This window comes from Rhopalosiphum padi, chromosome 2 (genome assembly GCF_020882245.1).
Source record: "Rhopalosiphum padi isolate XX-2018 chromosome 2, ASM2088224v1, whole genome shotgun sequence".
NCBI lineage: Eukaryota > Metazoa > Arthropoda > Insecta > Hemiptera > Aphididae > Rhopalosiphum > Rhopalosiphum padi.
The window spans coordinates 34,888,499-34,910,366 of record NC_083598.1 but is presented as its reverse complement, the minus strand read 5'-3'; the positions used below and the strand labels follow the sequence as shown (position 1 = coordinate 34,910,366).

Here is a 21,868-nt window from a genome sequence, read left to right as displayed (position 1 = left end):
AAAACCATTGCAGTCTATACACCGAGCCAGTGTTTTATTATATTATTATTATTATTATTTTATCTTTTCATTATACTTACTTGTCACGTTATACAGTTTTATTCAATTGGAACAATCATAATATTATATTAAGAGAAAAACTGCCGAGCACCACTACCGTCGGTCGACGACAGTAATTATTAAATAATATTTTATGAACCAGTGTACACCAAACGACGGAGAGTTTCCTGCAGGCGGCTGACGAGACTAGAAAAAAAAGGGTTGAGACCCTCTTTTGGTTTTCACTTTCTGGACGCGTATAATAATATAATGTTGTACGTATTTGCAGCAAGGGTAGATCCCCGTCATCTATTTACGTGACACACAAACGGCGTACGGACGGAACAGAACAATAATATTCCGTCTAGTCCGCCGAACACGCACTTCTGTTGACTGCATGACTGACAGACAGCCTTTGCAAAGGGCTGGAAAAAAACCCATGTATTATTCATGTTTTCGCTTTCCTACATGTGACTCTCTCTCTCCCGGTCAGTACGATATCATTTGATTCGTACAAAAAGCTATATACAAACGAACAACAATGTAATGTATGTGCGTATTTAATATACCATATATATACATGTAGTGTTGTTGTGTATGGTCATACTTTGGACCGTGACAAAAAATATGCAGATAGGTAGGTAGCGTGTAACGCAGTGCTGTACCTGGGTGATAGAAATTAAAATAAATAACATGTCTTTTTTTTTCAAAATAAAAAATAAATTATTTATTTTCAACGTAGTACAATACACGTCTATACATATTAATATCATTACATAATAAAATGGGATGTACACGAATATATACAAATAATTTCTTAATCAAATAATAATAAAATAGAATCGAAGTTAACAATATTTAAATAAAAAAAAATTGTGGTTAATGAAAAATATCATACAGTCTTCGTTCAAGTAGTGAAACAAAATGTAAATTCCCCAAATTTTATTTTTTTATTTTTTTTTTTCACAATCAACCAAGTTGTTATCGGTCTTACCCTGTTACTACACTCGACCCAAACAATTAAAACAATTAAAAATCGCATATATTGAGTGTAAATTCGTAAAAATATTCATAATTTGTAATTTACGTTAACGGAATGAAACACGTCGTAGTCTCTATTAATCAAGTATAGTTATAGCTTATATATTAAACCGAGTTTACAGGGAAATTAAATTATTATTTTCGAGGATAAGAAGGTGTGTATTTATTATTTATCTTATTTTTATTATCCTTGTTTTGTGTTTTAAAGATAAAAAAAATAATAGTTTTATATTGTCTCTCCAAATAAAAAGCCGAATCCATTTCAGATAACGCAGCGGCAGTACTAAGTGGTAATCCGTGTACTGAATAAAAAAATATACATTTATATATAATATATAAGTATATAAATATATATTTTTTTTCACTCCGTGTTTCGTACGAAAGCGTACTCGGACACGTCGGAATAATAACAGAATAAACGCTCTAGGAGAGTGTAGTAATAAGGAGAGATATAATAAAATACACGAGAGCCTAGAACCGGTATTATTATTATTATTATTACGATGTATGAAGAGAAAAAAACACCAACACCCACGGAGGTTTTTAATTATCCCACATCATGTGTCATAAATTTAAAATAATATTTTATTATTATTGCTCTGCGTCACGTGAAAAATGAAATAGAATAATAACGTTCGCGATGTATGTCATTTCGATTGAAAAAAGTTAAAAGGTGAGGGGAGCAAACAACAGTGATACGAAGACTTAATCAGTCTGGGCCTCAAATCGAGGATAATACATTTTTTTTTTTATGAGTTTAACACACACAATTTGGTTGCTCAAAACATTTTTTTTTTTTTTTTTGAGCTGACTAGAAAAATGGCGTTAGATTCTCAATAGTTAGTACGAACCGTTTTTTTTCACAATAATATAATAATAATATAATATTTAAAAACCCGCCTAAAATCACATTTACAATATAAACGGCGGACACAGCCCGTCGTAAAGTAATTTTTACGAACAAATAAAGTAAAAATTAAAAATAATTAAAAAAAAAAAAAATACAAGAAAGTTTCAAAGGGAATTAACCGCAGCGTGTTCCGGAGAACGTACACTTAGGAACTCAATTAATCTATGAATCATACAAGTCGTGCTTATTTAAACAACATTATCACATATTGATGAGCACATACGTACATAATATGCTTTGTTCGGTTAACAATAAACGAAACAAGACCAAACGAAAAATACAAATATAATAATAATGATAATGATATAATAATAATAATAATAATCGTACAGTACGTCGGTGACACTGACCTGTTTGCGCGAGATTATTACCCACAAAATGCAATAATATTATAGGTTCGCGGTATACGCTGCGATGTGGAAGTATTAGGGGTAACGACGACTTGCGAGGGGGGCTGTTTTCGCGTTAGACGAGGTAAGCCTGCACGGCGTTCTGGTGCTGATGGTGCTTGGCCGACCTCCGGCTGTTGGTGCGCTCGAACTGGTGTACGGGCGGCATCATCCTGCTGGGCGACTGGTGCACCGACGGCGGTGGCGTGTCAATGGCCGAGTAGATGTGCTCGGTGGACGCCGGCCGGTCTTCGCAACCGCCTCCGAGTTTCGGGGACGGCGTGGCCGTCGTGGCCGTCGAGTAGTTGGAGTCCTCGTGCCGGTGCTGCGGCCGGGGCAACGATCCGGGGCTATGCTGCTGCTGTTGGTGGTGCTGGTGGTGATGGTGGTGGTGGCCGTGCGAACGGTGGTGTGTCCCCTTGTCCTGAGGCGACGGCGGTGGTTGCCGCCGGTGTGCCGGCACCACTGGCGTCCGGGTGTCGATGGTGTAGTTGTTTATATTGTTCCGGTAGTTGCACACCTTGTGGTGGTGATGGTTATTGTTGTGGTGGTTGTTGCTGGGCATCAGGTACCGAAGACGTTCCCAGAACCGTTTCTCGCCCCAACGCACCTTAGACGCAACTTTCAGGTAAGGCCTGATCTCGGGGTCGGCATCCGCCTCGGCAGCGATGCTGTTCTCCTCGATTAACACTAGCTTGTACACTTTGCCCTTGAGCGCTTCGTGTAGTGCCGACCGAAACTCGTATCGTGACCACTCGGTCTGTATGAAATTTCGGGACAGTACGACGATCACCCGACGGCTGGCCTCCGCAGCCTCGATCACTACGGGTGACGAACCGGCGTGGTACATGGACGTGATGGGCAGGTCCCTGTAGTGCAGGCACAGCTGGTACGACGGGTTACCGTGCTCGAGCTCAGCGACCACCGACTGCAGGACGAACTCCTCGTCTTTGGGGCTGTACAGCACGTAACCATCGTACAGTTTCTCGCGGTCTTCGTAGAAGTGCTTGTTGCTGGAGTTCTTGCAGCTGAACACTCGTATACCGTACTTGGTGTACAGCCACACCTTGATGTTATCCCGAACGGCAAACAGCACCAGGGCCACGACGAACACGACCAACAGGAACGTGAGTAATGGCACGTAACTGGAGGTCATCATGTTGCGCAGGGCCCAGCCGCCGGTGTAGAAGTCGCTGCACGTTGTTTCGTTGAAATCGATCTCGCGCCTCTGGCCGGGGTCCGACTCATCTGGCACGCACGTTACATCTGACATATCGCTGATTTTCGGGCCGTTCTCGTACACCCAGTTTCGGAACGGTTGCAGGAACTTGCAGCGGCAGGACCACGGGTTCTTGCCGACCGACAATTGTACTAAGTACGGATTGACGGACAACTGCCATACGTTGAAATTGCTAAGCAAATTTCCGTGCAGCCTAAGCACCTCCAGGTTCCGGAGCGGCGCAAAAGTCATGTTGTTTACATACGATAAACGATTGTTGTGCAAGTGCAGCTGCCTAAGCTGATAAAGCTGCTCAAACTCGTAGCCTTTTAACTCAGTGAGCATGTTGTCCTCCAAATGGAGTACCTGCAACGAGCTGAGTCGATTGAACGTGTGGTTCTGTAACGATTCGATTTTCGAGTTGTTCAGGTATAGGTGCACCATGTTTTTGCGGCCGATAAATATGTGACCCTGCAACTGATTAAAATTGTTGCCGTCTAGGTACACATGTGTCGCGTCCATCGGTAGTTTCGGCGGCACCTGGTTGTTTAATTGGTATGAACAGTCAACAATGTTCGTATGCCATGTCTGATCATGGTAACATGTACAATTATTAGGGCACGTCATTTCACAGTCGCACGCGTCGTATTCACAACATTTACACACGGTAAAACAGTGGGTTTCGTATTTGCACAAAAATTGTGACGGTCCGGCCGACAATATGGGTACTACCTCCGAGCCTCTGGAATCTGTCGTTTTGCACACCACATTATCGAGATCCATGACCTTGGGATTTTGCCTGAGTTGCGTCATATTGTTGACAGCGGGCAACCAGTCCATGGAACAATCACACTCGAATGGATTACCACCGATATAAAATTCCGGCAGCGAACGATTGATGGGCACAACGCCTAGCCGTAGAGCGTTCACGTCCAATCGCGTCAACTCGTTGGCGTACAAGTCCACGCGCACCAAATTTCTCTTTTTCAAAAACGTGTTGGGCCTAATGTTTGAAAGAAAATTGTTGTTGAGGAACAATACTTCTATACTGTTCGGTATCGAACGTTCCGAAATTTCGGTAATGTGATTGTGACTGGCATCAATTGTGTTAATGTTCAATCGGTCCTTGAGATTATAGTAGTCTCCCAATTCTTGAACGTAATTATCGTGCAAATCCAGCCATTTAAGATTGGCCGGCACCATCGCGTAATCGAACCAAATTAAATTATTTTTAGATAAATTTATCCATTGCAAACTAGACAGCGATTCGAAAACTCCGTTAACGTCGGTTAAATAATTAGCATCCAGTCTGATCGCTTGAATTTGACTATTTTGCGTGAATGTGCCTCGTTCGATGGTGTAAATTTTATTTTTCGATAAATTCAACACCTGCAGGTTGGGCAGATTAGAGAACATGCCTATAGTCAGGTTTCCGATAAAATTATCTACAAGTCGTAGTCCGGTCAGTAATTCCATATTTTTAAACGAATTGTTGTGAAACACACTAATTTGATTTTCACCCAAATCCAACGTTTTTAAGAATGATAATTCGTTCAACGCGGCTGGCACCTGTTGAATGGCATTTGAACTTAGATCGAGTTCTTTAAGAGCCGAACAATTTTTAAATGCTTGGTCGTCTATGGTAATCAACAAGTTGTTGTTCATAGTGAGTTTAGACAGCACGTACAAACCGTTGAAAAGTCGCGGTCCGATCGTGTGCAGCCGGTTTTCCGCCAAGTTAAGCGTGTGCAAATTATACAGTGGAAAAAATGCATTTTCCTCGATACTGCTAATACTGTTGTTGCTCAAGTCCAAAATCTGCAAGAACACCAGATCCTTGAAAACGTTCGACTTGATCCTGGTCAGTCCGTTGCGGGACAGGTCTAGAACGACCAACCGCAGAAGGCCGACAAACGGCCCTTCGTCGATCTGATTGATCTTATTGTTGCTTAAATTTATAATAACCATCTGTTCGAGCCGGTGGAAAAGTCCACGGGGCAGCTCGTAAAGCCCGTTGTTTTGCAGGTAAACCTCGCGCAAGTCACGGTTTTTGGCGAACAACGTCTCCGGCAGGGCCTCCAGTTTATTATAGGACGCGTTGAATACTTTGAGCGATGTGAGCGTAGACAGGCTGTCGGCGGCGATGTCCGTGATGCTGTTGTGCTGCAGGGTGAGCGTCTGCAACCGCTTCATGGCCGATATAGCGGTCCGAGCGGGCACCGATTGCAAGTTGTTCCACGACAAATTGAGCACTTTGAGGTCGGTGCCGCCGGGACAGTCAGGCCCGGAGAACCCGAGCGTGGTGAGGTCTTCGATGCCGTTGTGCGACACATTTAGCTGCTGGATATTTTTGAGGGCGCAGAACGCGTCGGCAGGTACGGTGTGCACGTTAGACTCGGACAGGTCAAGCGACTGGAGCTCCGTGAGCCGGTCCAGGCTGCCCTGCGCTAATTCCATCGTTTTGGTGGCTCCCCATTCTAGGTTAGACGTATGCACGGTGAGCTTCTTGAGCCCACCGAGGCCGTCGAACGCGTCTGTGGGTATGTCTAACAATTTGCACCGGACCAGTGCCAGCTCCTCGAGCTGGTGCAGCGGCCGGAACATGCGGGGCACAAGCGTACTCTGCAAGAACAGCTTGTCAGTACAGTCGACCGTCAGCCGGACTGTGCCCTCGGGTTGCACGGACGAGAAATTCGGACTGTCCAATGCCAAGGCCCGGACCCGGCACTGTACCGATGTCTTGGCCGTGTCGTTGTTGTACGACGACCACGTACACGGTTCGCCCGCGCCACTGCCGTCGAGTTTGGCGGCCGCCGCGGCGCACATCGCGGCCACCAAAAATAGTTTCATTTTAATAAACAATTTCATATTATTTTTTCGTTAATTTTGAATCGTCTCGATTACTTCGCGCCGGATTAACAGCAACCGGGCGACGTAATGCCAAAAACCGAACAGGTAAATTTTTTTTTTTTCGAAACTCGATGTGATTTATTTCAAAAAAAAAAAAATCGCGGCGGGCGTTCGTCAGAAAACCGATCGGTTCGCGTACGACCCCGTCGGTCGGGCATTCGACATAATCGCAAATCACAGTAGTCTTTTGCCGCGCGGGACGCACAAGCGCGGATTCGAGACTAAGTAAAAACAACGAAAACGAAAAATTAAAAATTATTTTAAAACACTACGGTACTGCCAGTAGTCGGGCCGGAATACCGATTAATATATACGAAATCAAAAATATCGCCCTAAGTCAGCGACGGTATACAAACAATAATAAAAAAAAAAAACCGAACTAAAAAAAAAAACTTAAAAAAAATCGCAACACTCGAGAACAGAACGTCCGCGCCCGCGAACACTTTCACATAATAAACGGACTCGTAATCCAAAACACGATGCGCGGGCGAACTGTCGGCAACGGGTTCACGGCGGAGACTGAACGCGACACAGGCACGGCCGCACTGGCCCGCGTATCCAGTGGTCCGCTAGTTGTGCTGGACGGCCGAAAGGGGGCGCCACGTGACGGCGACCGTCCGTCGTCGGCGGCGGCAGCGTCCCCTTCCCGGCCGGCGCTGCTGCTCCCGGTTATGGTTACCCTGTGATTATCCGCCACCGCCGCCGCCGCCGCCGCAGCACACCGTACGGTAGTCGGACTGACGTTTTCCTACGCCACCCGATTGTTAGGTTTATTATACGATTTTTTTTTTTTATTACGAAATCATTGTGTTATCTCCTTTTTCCGCTTCGTCTATGTCCGATCGCCGACCACTGGGTGTCAAAAGTCGAAAGTCTCGAAAGTGATTTTATTTTATTTTTTTCAACGGTCTTCTGCGCTTTTTAATTGTTTTTATAAGTGTTCAATAACTGAAGACTTTGCTCGCGCTTTTAGGTATTTTAGCCTGCGGGGGTTTTTTCTATTCTCACATAACAAACACGATCACATTGTTTTCGTAACAATAACGTAGTTCGGTCCATTGCAGCATACCATATTATAATATTTGATTTGATTTGTAATCTCTTGCTTCGGTGTTGTATTTATACTAAACATTTTAATTATTAATTTGCACTCGATTTTATTAGTTTTTACAAAAAATTAAAGTAATTCCGCTGAAATAGTAAGTTGATTCGCACGAATATAACGTAACCACATATTATTAATATGATACATCTACCTGTATAATATTAAGTTAATTAATACGTGTTTTATTTCTACAACGGTATACATAATACCTTACGTGTAAGCCAACTGTTATAATCATTTACCCCGCGACAGAGTTGTATACGTATGATGATACCTCAGTTATTATTAGTTATTTGAGATAATATTCTTGATCGGCCTGATACATACTATTTCGTGAAATACAATTATTTAAATGCAGCATTATACAGAGGTGTTACTATATAGAACTATTGTAAGCAGTCACGAATTAGTTGACTATATAGTATGTTCACGTTGTTTTACTAAGAATTTTTTCGTAATATTATAAAAAACATACTTAACCAAACTGGTACGACGTACCTGATAGATAATGTTTTTTTATCGTTTTTCGCGCACGCGACGACGTCAAAAAAATAAATAAATAATATATCAAGAGATATTTTTTTTACCCAAACACGCCAATAATCTTAGCCTCGAGACTTGAATAATATTATAATAATATATCATACCTGTATAATAATATGGTATATATGTTAAATTTGCAGCTTTAAGTTTTTATATGGTTTACGATCGTCGAATATTCTTAACACTACATTGTAGAATGAACGTTGTATCATAGTTTTTTTTTTTAATTACTATTGGTATGTTGTTCATAAATTATTTCTGATAACTAGCATTTGTATTTTGTTTTTGGTTCAAAAATAATTATTTATATTTACATAAAAATAATACTTTATTTATACACATTGACGTCGTTTTTAAGACTTACAGCGGTTAAAGCGTCTTTACATATAAAAGGATTATATTTTGGAAGAGTTTCAAAGAGTAAATAAAACTAGATCAAGTTTTCCTCGGTTGTCTGGTATTTGAACGTCTTGTATTCTTGTAGGTCTGACCCGTGTATAGGTCGAGCAATGAGCATCCTTTATAATTGGCCAAATTACCTCGAACAAAGAACATATTTTGCTCGAGTGGGCATTTTAGTGCAGTCATCAGTATATTATTATTATTGTGATGCTGACCACTGCATTTGACGCAACGGAGTGGATGATAACAATTAAACGACCTTTCATTTTACAGTAGAAATCTACCTACACAATAATTTGTTCAGTTGACAGTTAAGTGTATACTTAAACATACGACTGTCGATATTAATAATTGTAATTGTTACCGTAAAGATAATAAATTGTGTTCAATAAAATATTAACGTTCGTTAATACGTGAAGCGCAATCTATCGGACTATTTGTATAACACATCGAATCTCGAGAATTTTTTAATCTGTAAACAAGTAGGTAAGCTACACATCATATTGTTAATAATTAATAAGTAAATGACATATTAAATTTAAATATTCTGTTAATACACAAATATTTTTTATTCAAGATTAATGTTTATTATTCAATTTTATAATTATATTTTCTTTGTCTTCGAGTTACTTGGTATATTTTAATATTTTATTAATAATGTTTTTTAGTTCTTAAAATTGATCGAACCAGAATAACTACTACCCAGTAAAAAAATGCATACAGTTTTTAAATATTAAACGTTGAACGGTTACCACCCACTTGTCTGATGCTATCCTATTGCGTAGGTGACAGCCCTTGCAAATTCCCCGTTCAATTTTTTCAATCGGTTATACGGTATACTAAGGTAAGTATGTCCGTAATTATTAAATTACCATGCCGATAATTTGTAAACATTTTATGCTCAATACCGACGAACGGTCAATATATCATGTCATTTAAAACGCCTCGCAGTCAATATATTCATTGCTAACGGGAATCTTATTAGTTGTTTAAAAATCGGAATGCGATTTTTCAGATACTAAAAAGTATAATTCCCATCACTATACTATACGAACACGGACCAACATAAATAAACTGATTATATTAACACTGAAAGAACCATAATATAAATTATAAATCATTTTAACGATGAATAGGTATTATAGGTAATTGATATTACACCGCACTGTTCGGTTTACTTGTTTATATGAGTAAGTACCTATACCTACTTATTATGTAGATTAATTAATACATTATGTTATGTAAATTGCATAAATGCATAATAATACCTTTTGATTTTGTTTGGCTCTATTCAAAATGCACAAACAACTTTTAAAAATATCACACAGTTAAACATTTGAGAAGCAAAAAAAATATGAAAACACTTGAAAGAAAAGCAATATATTTCAAGTGTCGACAATAAAAATATGATTGTTCGATATTTCTATACCCACACAATTTATATATATATTATTTAGTGTTATTGTAGAGATCGTGTGACGGGTGAAAGAATTTTCGGGGTGTATATCTCTGGCGTTGGGTTTAAATGATTTATAATATTATATATTATTGTGTTTTGTGGTAAAAACTGAACGGCAAGAACGATTTTGGCTGTGTACCGTTAACGGCGCACATTACTGTAGCGTATTGTGTACATGTATACATTTATATAAAATGAATCATATATATAAATAGTATATATATGTACTTACCTATAATATGTGAATGTGGGTATGGGTCGAACGCGCGCGGTATACATATTATTATACATATACAAATATATACGCACAATGAAAACATTGGAAATCGAAAGGGACGGGTTTTTATTTTTATATTATCATTATTATTATTATTATTGGATATATATTTTTTTTTTCCGGTCGACCGAACCGCAGGGACAGTTTCGATATAATACACCGACGAAACCCACGCGGTGATGTGTGCGTGTACCTATATATATTATTTTATACCTGCTGATATATACCTATGTCGTATGTATAATGTATAATGTATATATATATATATTTATGTACATTATAATATAATATACTTAGGCGTACACATACGTCGTTATTTTATTGTTGTCCGGTGAAACGAATGTCAAAAATTAAAAACGTTTTACGAGCCGGAGAAAAGGAATTTTACGTACGAAATCTTTTCTGAAAATATGGGGGTCACCGAGGACGAGGGCCTGCGGTTTTATCCGCATCGACCGTGTCACATGTGGCGGCGGCTATCTGGTCCGAAATCTTTACAATCGTTTAAAAACCTCATCTTACATGTGTGTGTGTGTGTGTGTGCGTGCGTTTAACGAGAGGTTGTCGCTGTGTGTTGGATGACGGGAGAGGGGGGAAGAGAAAGAATGCTTGTGAGGAGGGGGAACGAGTTTTCGTGGCCGCCGGCTAATGAAGTCTATAAAGACGAGCGCGCGCGCACAGAGATGGACACACGGAGAGAGTTTTGGGTTGCTCGTGCGTCTCTTGTTCCACCGCCGCCGCCGCCGCGTGATGGAATTACAAGGCAACTGTGTGTAATAATAATATAATGTGTGTTACTATCATATATGTATATATATATGTATGTACGTACCTAGTAGGTACGTGGGAGGAGGCCAAAGTGCCGGTGGTAGTGTATAAAATGTATATATATATTTATAATATTATATACCTGGTAGTATATGGTAGTATTGTGACGACCATGCGGACAGGGGGAAGAGTTTAGGAGTGAGAGAGAGGGAGAACAGCGTCTCTATGTGTGTGTGTGGACCCCTTTTGAACCCGCGACCGATAAATCTGAAGATGTGATCCTGTCGAACCTTTGCCCATAAATCATAGTGCATACCTATACAATATACATATATATATATGTATATTAAACAGTATACGAACGTCCTGTCAAGACCAGCGCGCGCCGGACAACTACTACAGTAATGATAATAACAATAATAATAAAATATATTTAGGTGTACAACACTCCCGCTCGCACGCTTTCAGAGATTTTTTACTAGCGATTTTTGTACGACATGACAACAATAATATTGGAAGCACGCGCGGTTCCCCGCGGATGACCTTACTCGTAGACGTATACTATTTATAATATGCAAGCGAATCGAACATCGCGGGAAAAAATATTATATTATAGTCATTTTGTGCAACGTTTATCGTCATACCTCTGCAACGATATAGGTACTCTCCGAGCGACCGTTGCATATATTATGACGTACTGCATTTATTACGTTATATAAACTTATAATATATACTACATATATATATATATATATATATACAATAAACCGTATAATAAACGTCTAATGTATAATACGCGTACTCGTCTACCTACCTATACCTAATCAACCGTCGCCGCCGCCGTTCGGGAGTTCCATCCGCCCGCCCCGAGGAATGATGGGCGTTTTTCTCAAAACGTGAATATCACAAAAATAAAAAATAATAAAACAAAAATAGAAAAAAAATCTTTTGTCGAAGCAGCCGCGTATGTACACGAGTACTATAGCACTGCACTACTGCAGCTATATAGTAATAATAATAATAATAATAATAATATACGAATGCAACACAACAACGCATAATACGCATCTTGGTTTCGCGTCGTCTGAACTTATAATCGAGTTCAAAATAAAAAAGTATTATAATACGTATCATAATAATAATCGTCTAGTGTGGGTAAGTATACCGTACAGCTATAATGTATAGATAATATAATAATATTATACCAGCCACATTATACTTGTCCACCTGCACGAACGCAGCACGTCCTGGCACGCGAGTAGAACCGGGAGACGACTGTTGGATACAGGCATACTTCATCAGCTCTTCTCTATACACGCGCGTTTGCATAAACAATTGGAATAGTGTTTGACGTGGAAATTTCGACGAGTACGCATACATAATATAATAGCGAAACAAACAAAAAAAGACAACGACTACGATTCGTTCGTTAATGTTTGGAATGTCAAATTATCACTCAACGTATCCATCGGACGTACTTAAACCGCATTCTAGTTAACACCCTTTGTCTTGTGAATACTTAACACAATTATTTAACATATTTTAAACGAAGATCGTGCATAATAATTATTATAATGCCCGGCTATGTCTATTATAATATAATATAGTATTTATTTAAACGCATACGTCCAGAGAAATTCAATATTCGTCCTGTGCTCCGGCGAGTTACTAAAATATTTTATATTCTTCTAGTTCCTCTACAATATTATTATATGGGTAGGTATATATGGCTTGTTATAATAGAACATTCCAAAATGTTAAACGATAAATTTCTATACATATGGACAGTATAACTAATATATATATATATAAAAATAAAAATTATAGCATTTATGTAAATCTATAATAGAACAATAGAGACGTTTCTAGAGAAAAATATTCATGTCGAATAGGACGACGCGTTTGAACTGGCGAGACCACATCGCATTTTTAATTGAATCCCGACTATGTAATATTGTTTATGCGTATATAGTTTTATATTGCGAGTACATTATACCCTTGCGGCATACTATAATATAGTGCAATCATGTTTTATAATATTCTTAAACTTAAATAATAATATCATGACTGCAGAGCCGATTGTTCTGTTGGTACGATACGTGACCGTAAATTAGAGCTCAATAGCAATTATTTTAATTATCGTGTTATACACAACAAGCCGGAGCAGCCAGTGATAATTATAATATCGGCGCGTACGTTATGGTATGGTTTGATATAAATGTATAAAGTATAATATTATAATGATATACAAAAGTGGTGTGTAGCCGCGTCGTCGCGGTCAGTAGCGCGCCTCCGCGTGCAATGGTACATAATTATACATTTATTTTGTGTTATTAGGTATCGAGTGTTACGGCGTTAAGTAAGAATAAATGCAACTTAAATTCTAATTGATTCGAAGTGTTTGTAATTTTTCTTAATAACCACGCGGTCGTGTGTGTGTGTACACAGATGAGATTTGTCTTACTGCCGTCGCCCGTCGTAGGGTATACCTATACGAGAGTCGGTGCGGCATTTATAATACATTAATAACGTACCGCCGTCGGAGGACTTCCATAACGTATTATAATATACGTATATTTAATATTATTATTATTATTATTATTTAGGTACCTACGACTGCAGAGCGACGTGTACTGGTGCAGCGGAGACCTGCGCGGGATCGCCCCGAGCCGATATTATTACCCGGTTATCGGGCGGCTATACGCGCGCGCATAGTGCGGAGACGGACGGCGAGGCAGTGTGAGACGCGGAAAGAGAGAACGATGCGGCGAGACGGAGACGACGACTACATAATACACACGCGGCGGCGTATAAAGTCGTGTGTCTGCGGTGGTGGTGGTATGGATGGGTGCTGATGATGAAAAATTACTACTCTTTCTAATGGTCCCACTTGTTACGGTCGGCGTGTGTATGTGTGTGTGTGTGTGTGTGCGTGTGTGTACGATGGTCACGGTCAAAAAACGTGTGTTCGAGAACGTGTTCCGCAGCCGAGTGTAGTTTTCGTATATATTATATTATTATTATTATTATTATTAAATATAGCCACATAGTATATTATAATATAATAATAATATGATGTACAAATGGTCGGTCGTCACTGCAGATGCCGCGCGGCAGCGTATAGGTAGGTACGCGTCCGAACGGTACACGACCGCGCAGAACATAATAATAATAAAAACGATACGCGACGACAACCGTTCGCGATACGCCTGTATAATAATAATATTGTTATTATCATTATTATATTACGGTCGGGCGCCACCTTGTAATATTATATTATTATTATTATCGTATCTGTTATAACACCATCATTCGAGCCCGCGACACGAGGTATATCATATATTATGTTATCGGCGTGCGGTTTGATTTCGGTCCTTCGGGGAGGCGCGAGTGAAAAGAGCTGTTTTCGAAATAAATATGCGGCGGCGACTTTGGATGTGTGAAGACGTCGCGTTGACGGCGGCGGCGCGGAGAATCGCGTACACCCGGTGTGTGATAAAATAATAGTGCCATGTGAATATTATATATTATGATGGCCCGTTGTATGTAATAATAATAATAATAATAATATGTACGCACCAGACAATAATAATAATACGGACACGAGTCGACGAGTCGACGAAACCGCGGGGATTCCGTCTCTCGCCTGCACCGCCACCGCCCCCGTGCCAACAGCTCAGGAAATGACTCACCACCACTAATATTTATGGGAATCGAACACCCCATACATACATTCGTTATTATTACTATTATAATACTCACTCTTCTTCAATAATGCAGCGGCGGCCATTAAGTCGGTATCATCGCAACTCATTTCACTCCATCAAACACCGCGCCACCAACACCGCTGCAGACACCGCCCGGTCGCAACTCTCGGATGATATTAAACGGCAATGATATTCGCGGTCGGTTTCAATGTGCGACTCCTCAAAACACCCCACCGAAAAGTTAAACGGCCGTACGTCATTATAAATATTATATATTATACTGTATGTCGCGTGTATATTATACGAGTCCCGTACATAGGAATTCGAGACTCAGCCGTCAAAACATGTGCGATAATATTATTATATATGTATACGCGCATTCTTCGAGCGTTCATCGGTGTCGCTGCAGAACAACAGTGAAGTTCTCCTCCGAATCGACGGTGGCGTGGTGTCGTCGATTTTCGGAAGAAATATCGTTATGAGTTTTATGATGCGTTTAATGTCCGACTCGTATAATTTTAATTGAAAACGTTAATCACCAGAATTTTCTTATGGAGTAATTGTATGATTTCGTTTTCAAGTATAGTATACTCGTATTATACAGGCATATAATATAGCTCCAATAAATCTACTGTAATATTATACAGTTGACAATAAAAGCGTCTATTGTATGTGTTGTGTAATAATAATATAACCTATAATCTAATTAGAGTGTTCTCAAAGTATAACAAAAATATTGACTTCTTGTTTCAAATTAAAAAAACAGTAAAATAAATCGTAATCGGTGATATAGGAGCTAGATTTTAGAAGATATTTTAATTTTAATTAATAATAATATATATCATAGTTTAAAAGCCTTCGTACGCAATTGGCCAGTAAGGTACATTAAAAAAAAAGTTTCATTTTATGATTAGAGCGTATAACATAACAAACGTATCTATTTACATTTTTAAAGGCTTTTTATTTTTGAAGACTTTAATGGTTAAACACAAATAGGTAGATAATAACTTTTTTTTTGATAAGCAATTTATACAAAAATAGCTAATAATACCTTACACCTTGAAGTCTGAAGATCATATTAGATGAGCCTTTTGTGTTACTCTCTGGAATCAACTAAAACGACTGTTTAGTATTAGTATCTGATTAAATTATTTTAATATGATGTCAATTAAACTTTTCAAGTTTTAAAATTAAAAAATTACAACTTTGTAAAAAAAATAAATAATAATGTAAAAAACAATATAACATTTCAAAATTACTCATAATATTATTGTTATAAATTAATTAAAATGTTTTGAAAATTGTTTTGCTTCTAAGAAATACCTAAATTTAAAATTAATGAACATTTTAAGTCTTTTGTATTATCATCTAAAGTACCAACAGCAACATAACCTGATTTTATTTTCAAAGCACGACGTACATCCTCACGATTACTTGTTCTCAATTTTCTAAAAAGCTACTGAAGAATTCCAAAAACAACCTTTTTAAAGCACGATCAGTGATAAGTTTCCAATTTGTTGATAGGTTTGTACGAACATTTTAGTGCGATTTCAAAATAGTGGTTTTAAAATAATAATAATACAATTCACAATATTGTAAAAATAAATCAATACATTTCTCATTCCACTCCAAATCGAAAATAAAGTCACCGACTTCTAAAATTTTGGTCATCGTGTTTTCTGATTGGTCGACATCGAGGAGTGGTAATATCATTATTTTCGGAATTGTATAAACCGTATTTTGAAAAAGACTATAACGGGACAGTACAAAAATATGTTTAAAAACAAGACGATGACGACAATGTCGGGAATGCTCAAATGCGTCAAAAGAAACTGTCAGATACTGAATCATAAATGGTATTTTTTCTACGTGTGTATGTTTCTCATTTCCTCGAATTTCAGTTTCGACTTTTGACAGATCGTAATATTGCTCCTCATCGATCGCAAACCAACCGAAGCGCGATGTTCAAACACATGCAATATTTGTGTATTTTTACATTTTTTTCTCCAACATATGCACGTTTACGGCTTGTTGATTTGTTTCAGATATATTCGCGTGCGATTATACAGACTATGACGCGCAACATTATATGATATAATATTTTATTCAATTTTTACTGTTTTTAGTGATGTCGGTGAGCGAATAATCGTTCTTCGGTGTGAGCATCTTATGTGGCGCGTACGTACGTGTAATTGCATACACAGTCGCAAGCCAAGGAAACACGACCAGCTGATAATAATTTGTATCACACCGTAAAACCTAATAATATTGTAAAAATATAAATCAATATTGTAGTGTTAGATACTAGTTACTACCGTTGTTGTTTTACCTGTATAATTATTTTACGTTTCTTCCGGTGCGTAAAAACTACACACTGAGACCGTTGCAGTCGTAAGAATATGAAAACTCCGGTTTTCCGTGCATTTTTTCCAAAATCCAAGACCAACAGTTGTTGGTTATGGTATTTACTATGATAATGCACTTAAAATTCAAACACCGCCAATTAAAATATTGACTAGTGACAATATTAATATTATTAATAAAACAATAAAATTGACTGTAAACGAATTCATCATTCGTGTTATTTCAAATCAAAATTATAATATTATTATCATTGGGTCGTAAATTAATTTCTAGTATTAAAATAGTCAGTCAGTCAGTCTTAGAGTTAAAAAGTTTTATGGTTATAGTTTATACACGTATATTATACTTAAAATGTAATACTTGTAAATTTCAATAACAATAAATACAATAAATTTGTTGAATTTGACAAGGATCGAGATTATGTATTATTATTTATTACTCATTGATGTAAAAAAAAAATTAATAATTTTATTTAAAAAAACCAGTTAATAAAATTAATTATATTCCGTGATTGAAATTTGAATCATTGTCCGTAATTAAATTTGTTAAACTTTAGTTTCATAACTATAATTCTTATTTTTTTTTACATTAAATTGATCTTTATAAGTATTGCCCTAGGAATATAAATTTAATATTTATTGCAATTTATAAATTTTTAATAATTATTGATGTAGTCCTTATAAACTTTAAGCATCGGTTAATCATACACAGTATTTTTATACCAACATAACACTGAATAGTATACAAAGAAAAATACAACCTGCTATAACGTGTAATATACATTTCAATCGTCTTCTCGGTTCAAAATAAATATAATAATTTATAGACATCATTTATCATCGCGTTAATTTTCTATAGTCTTTCGTGTATTTGTATTTTATACATTTTTTTCCACTGCGTCTGGAATTCAATTGTCTCGTCTATATTTTTGTGCGGCATTGTTTTACGTTTAACATATCAATTTAAATGGTTCTTCAGAAACGGCTTTGCTGAATATAATATATAATATTCAGGAGTGGCATTGTTAAAGAAAACCCATAATAATATCAACATTATTAATAATATATTTTCTTGTAGGATATGCACAATGTACTAAACGCATACATTCGTTCGCTCTGATGTCAGTTGATTTTAGAATATTCTTTTTTTCTCCGTCGAAATCGTTATGTTTTCTAGTTTTTTTTTCTCAAATACACACGTGCATGTATATATTTTTTTATTTCTTTACTTTTTTTATTTTTTTACTGCGTGCTACGACTACGACCATAGTTGAATAAAAATATATATGATGACATCACAATTTATGTCGTTTTTGTGCTCCACAATGAAACACTCTAAACGACAACACTATTCAACAAACCTATTTCACACGTGCTTTTAGATAATTTTTTTTTTTCATTTTACTTTTCTTCGCGTATATTCATGCATATTATACATTTCTACTTTGTATTGTCCGATTCTATTTGCTGCTGCAGTACATAATATATTAATATTATGCTGTATTATTGTCACCTGCGTATTTTGATTATATCCATGTCCATGTAAAGGCATATAATTGTAGTATATAGATAGGTACTTTGAAACCTAAATTTGTATGGTAAGTCCAAAGTAATTTTTGTTTGATGCACATTGTCGAATACCTAATATACATATTATTATTAGACCACACAATATTATGGCATATATAATAATGTAGGTAATATATTGAATTATTGAATAACATTTTATATTAATTGTGTAGTGTATGTTAAACCAATATTCCACTGCGCCATGAGACACGTGATTTATTTTTTTTCCACGGCATTCTATAAAATATTAAATCACTTAAAATTATATTATATGTATATATATATATATATCTTTGTTTATACAGCTAAAAGAAAATTATTGACGACAATTTAACTAAAAAAATCAGTCACAAGTGTCCGTAGCCTGTTGTTGACAAATAACTTATAACAGCAGACTTTTTTGAATTGTTTTTTTATACTAAATCTTTTTTCAAACTATCTTCAAAGTATTTCCGTTATTTAATTCGAATCTCGTCTTTAAAGATAATATTTTGGTTTCAAAGTTTTGACTTTTGACCGACATTATTCGGTAGAGGAAAATTGTTCATGTAGTCAATTTAAGTAATATTCCCTAATTGGTCGCATAGGTCGAAACGTTTAAGTTTATGTTGTAGACTTTCTAAACAAAAATTATCATTAAAATAATAACGATTTTAACTTCAATTTCAAACTTGTTACTTGTGTATATCCATTATACATCTATAAACTTGTATACTTGTGCATATTTGTGTATATTATAATTAGGATTTATATGATCTAAAAACTATAAAATGTACCTTTGAATAAACTCTAAAAAAATTGAGTTTTATAATATGTATTTGTTATATAGTAAAATTAAAACATTCAATTATAAAAATAATACGCAGATCATGGACAATTTAAATACGTACAAGTGCATAGTTCTTTTAGTCATAGTGTTGATAGATGATGAACAGAAAATAAAATAAAATTGATCATTTTCGTTGACAAAATTAAACTTGGAACGAATATAATAAAAAATAAAAAATAAACTCAATAATTAAACAATTTTTAAATAAGTAATAAAATATGCAGAGGTAATCTTAAAAAATATATGCAGCAAAATAAAAATAACATATTTTTAATTTTCAGGTAATTAAATGGACTTCTGTCTTACTTATTTTATTTACCTTACATATTTTGAATTTACCAAAAAAATACGTAAAATGCTACATCAGCATAATCTTAAAATATAAATATAAATTATATTAATATTAGTATTAAATTGCTTAATAGTTAATTGAATAAACAATTAAAAATGTACGTTTCGATGTTTTCATATAACATAAATTATTATACCCAATTATACATAGTGTAATTTTTCAAAAACAATATTTATACATTCATATTAAACTGTGATATAATGTGTGTATTATGAATAACTTAAATCTTAATAATAATAACTCAAAAATATCAATTAATCAAATAACCAAAATAAAATATAAAAATATAACTTTAATGTGAGTGTTAAATTTAAATTTTATAAACTAAAATGAAAAAGGAGGTGTATATTATATACGTAACGCATATAATAAAAAATAGTATTTCTACCGTGTCATGTGTCTTGACTTTGTTTCTGACTTTGAATATTGGGTTATACAAAATTGGAAAATAACTTATTTATCTACTTAAGTGGGAGGAGTTATACTAACGTATGATACGAAAGCTATATATTATATATATAAATAAATATACTCTGTCGACCCACGTAAAGATTTTTCCATAACAATATTAAAACAAAACCTATTTATCAAAGAAAAATCCATCGAGCCTCCTCACATTACAAAGTTAACATAATAATAATATTGTCATTCCATGTTTCTCGTCATCTACAGCCGCTACAGGGTTAACAAATAACTTTTCTTTTTTTTTTCTTTTTTTGGAACCATTGTAGTTTTATAAGCAGTTTTTACTAACTCATCGATCGATTATACGCTTAAAACGACAAGTACTTTTTAAATTCAACCATCGTCATTAAGAATATAAAATGCTAAGTGATTTAAAAAGTAAACATACTACTAAGCAAATTAATAAAATAGGTTTATTGCAAATAAATACTGTGCGTCTAACGACTAATGAAGTATTCACATTTTATGTACTTTTTGTACAAGTACAGGTTTTTAAACTTAAATCATTATTCTACGTGCCTTCAAAATAAAACTTACAGACCAATTTGTTTGGTTCAATTATACATAAAATAGATGTTCATACGACGATAGAAAAAAAACGTATAAAAATAATTTAATATAAATAATATAAATTCAAATGTAATATGTTTTATATTTCTTTATATAGTAATAATTTACCTGTTTAATTAAATATTAATTTAAACCCTACTTATTGCTAGACATTAACTTGAAAACCGTCGTGTAATATGTATATAATATATTATATATTGAATTTGATTCGCCTATAATGGTTAACTGTATTCAATTGGATTTGTATTACAGTTGAAGTACGTGAAATGATAAAGGTTCGCATTACAGCATCTCTATCTATATATCAATCTCATTAAATATCTCAAGTGGATTTCATACTTCAGTTGACTTAATTAAGATGTTTAAGCAATCTTTCGAGAGATTTCAATTAATAATTCTCCTTTAGTGATTTATATCGTTTAATATTGTATGTTCATCTCTCAGCAAACATGAAATGAATACCTGAATAATTGTAATGTGCATAAGTAAATTATGTGTATATATATTTTTTTTAATGTGTAGGTTTGTATAGCTATAGAAAATACGATGTACCTATATTATACATCACGTCATATACGTCTTGTAAATAAAAGCCATTAATTTGTTAAACGCAGTATAGAGTCAAATAATTTATACTCCTATTAACATAAAATATGATGGTAGAGAACCAGCAGTAGTAGTAAAAATCATTTAATTACACCGTTTTCTAAATTTAAATTTTGAGTAGGTTGATAATGTACATTTATTCGTATACATTTTGACCTAATTGATGATCGAATGACATAATCGCATATAGATATAATATAGTACATCGTAGGTATAAAGGACTGGCAACAATAAAACCGCTTGCGGCGCCGGTCATGGACAAATATATATTTTCAAAATACGGAACTTAGTAAATACTATCAACGTCCAAGACACTGCGTACCTTATGACTCAGAGTATATTTGT

At 35.7% G+C, this 21,868-nt stretch overlaps 1 protein-coding gene across 1 annotated transcript; it reads right to left on the bottom strand.

The window, feature by feature from the left end:
• Window positions 1-583: 583 nt before the first annotated feature.
• LOC132923325 (toll-like receptor 7) lies at window positions 584-7,041 on the bottom strand. The gene has a single exon (XM_060987235.1). It carries the CDS (start codon window positions 6,464-6,466, stop codon window positions 2,456-2,458), a length of 4,011 nt encoding a protein of 1,336 aa, XP_060843218.1. The 5' UTR covers window positions 6,467-7,041; the 3' UTR covers window positions 584-2,455.
• Between the last annotated feature and the right edge of the window lie 14,827 nt (window positions 7,042-21,868).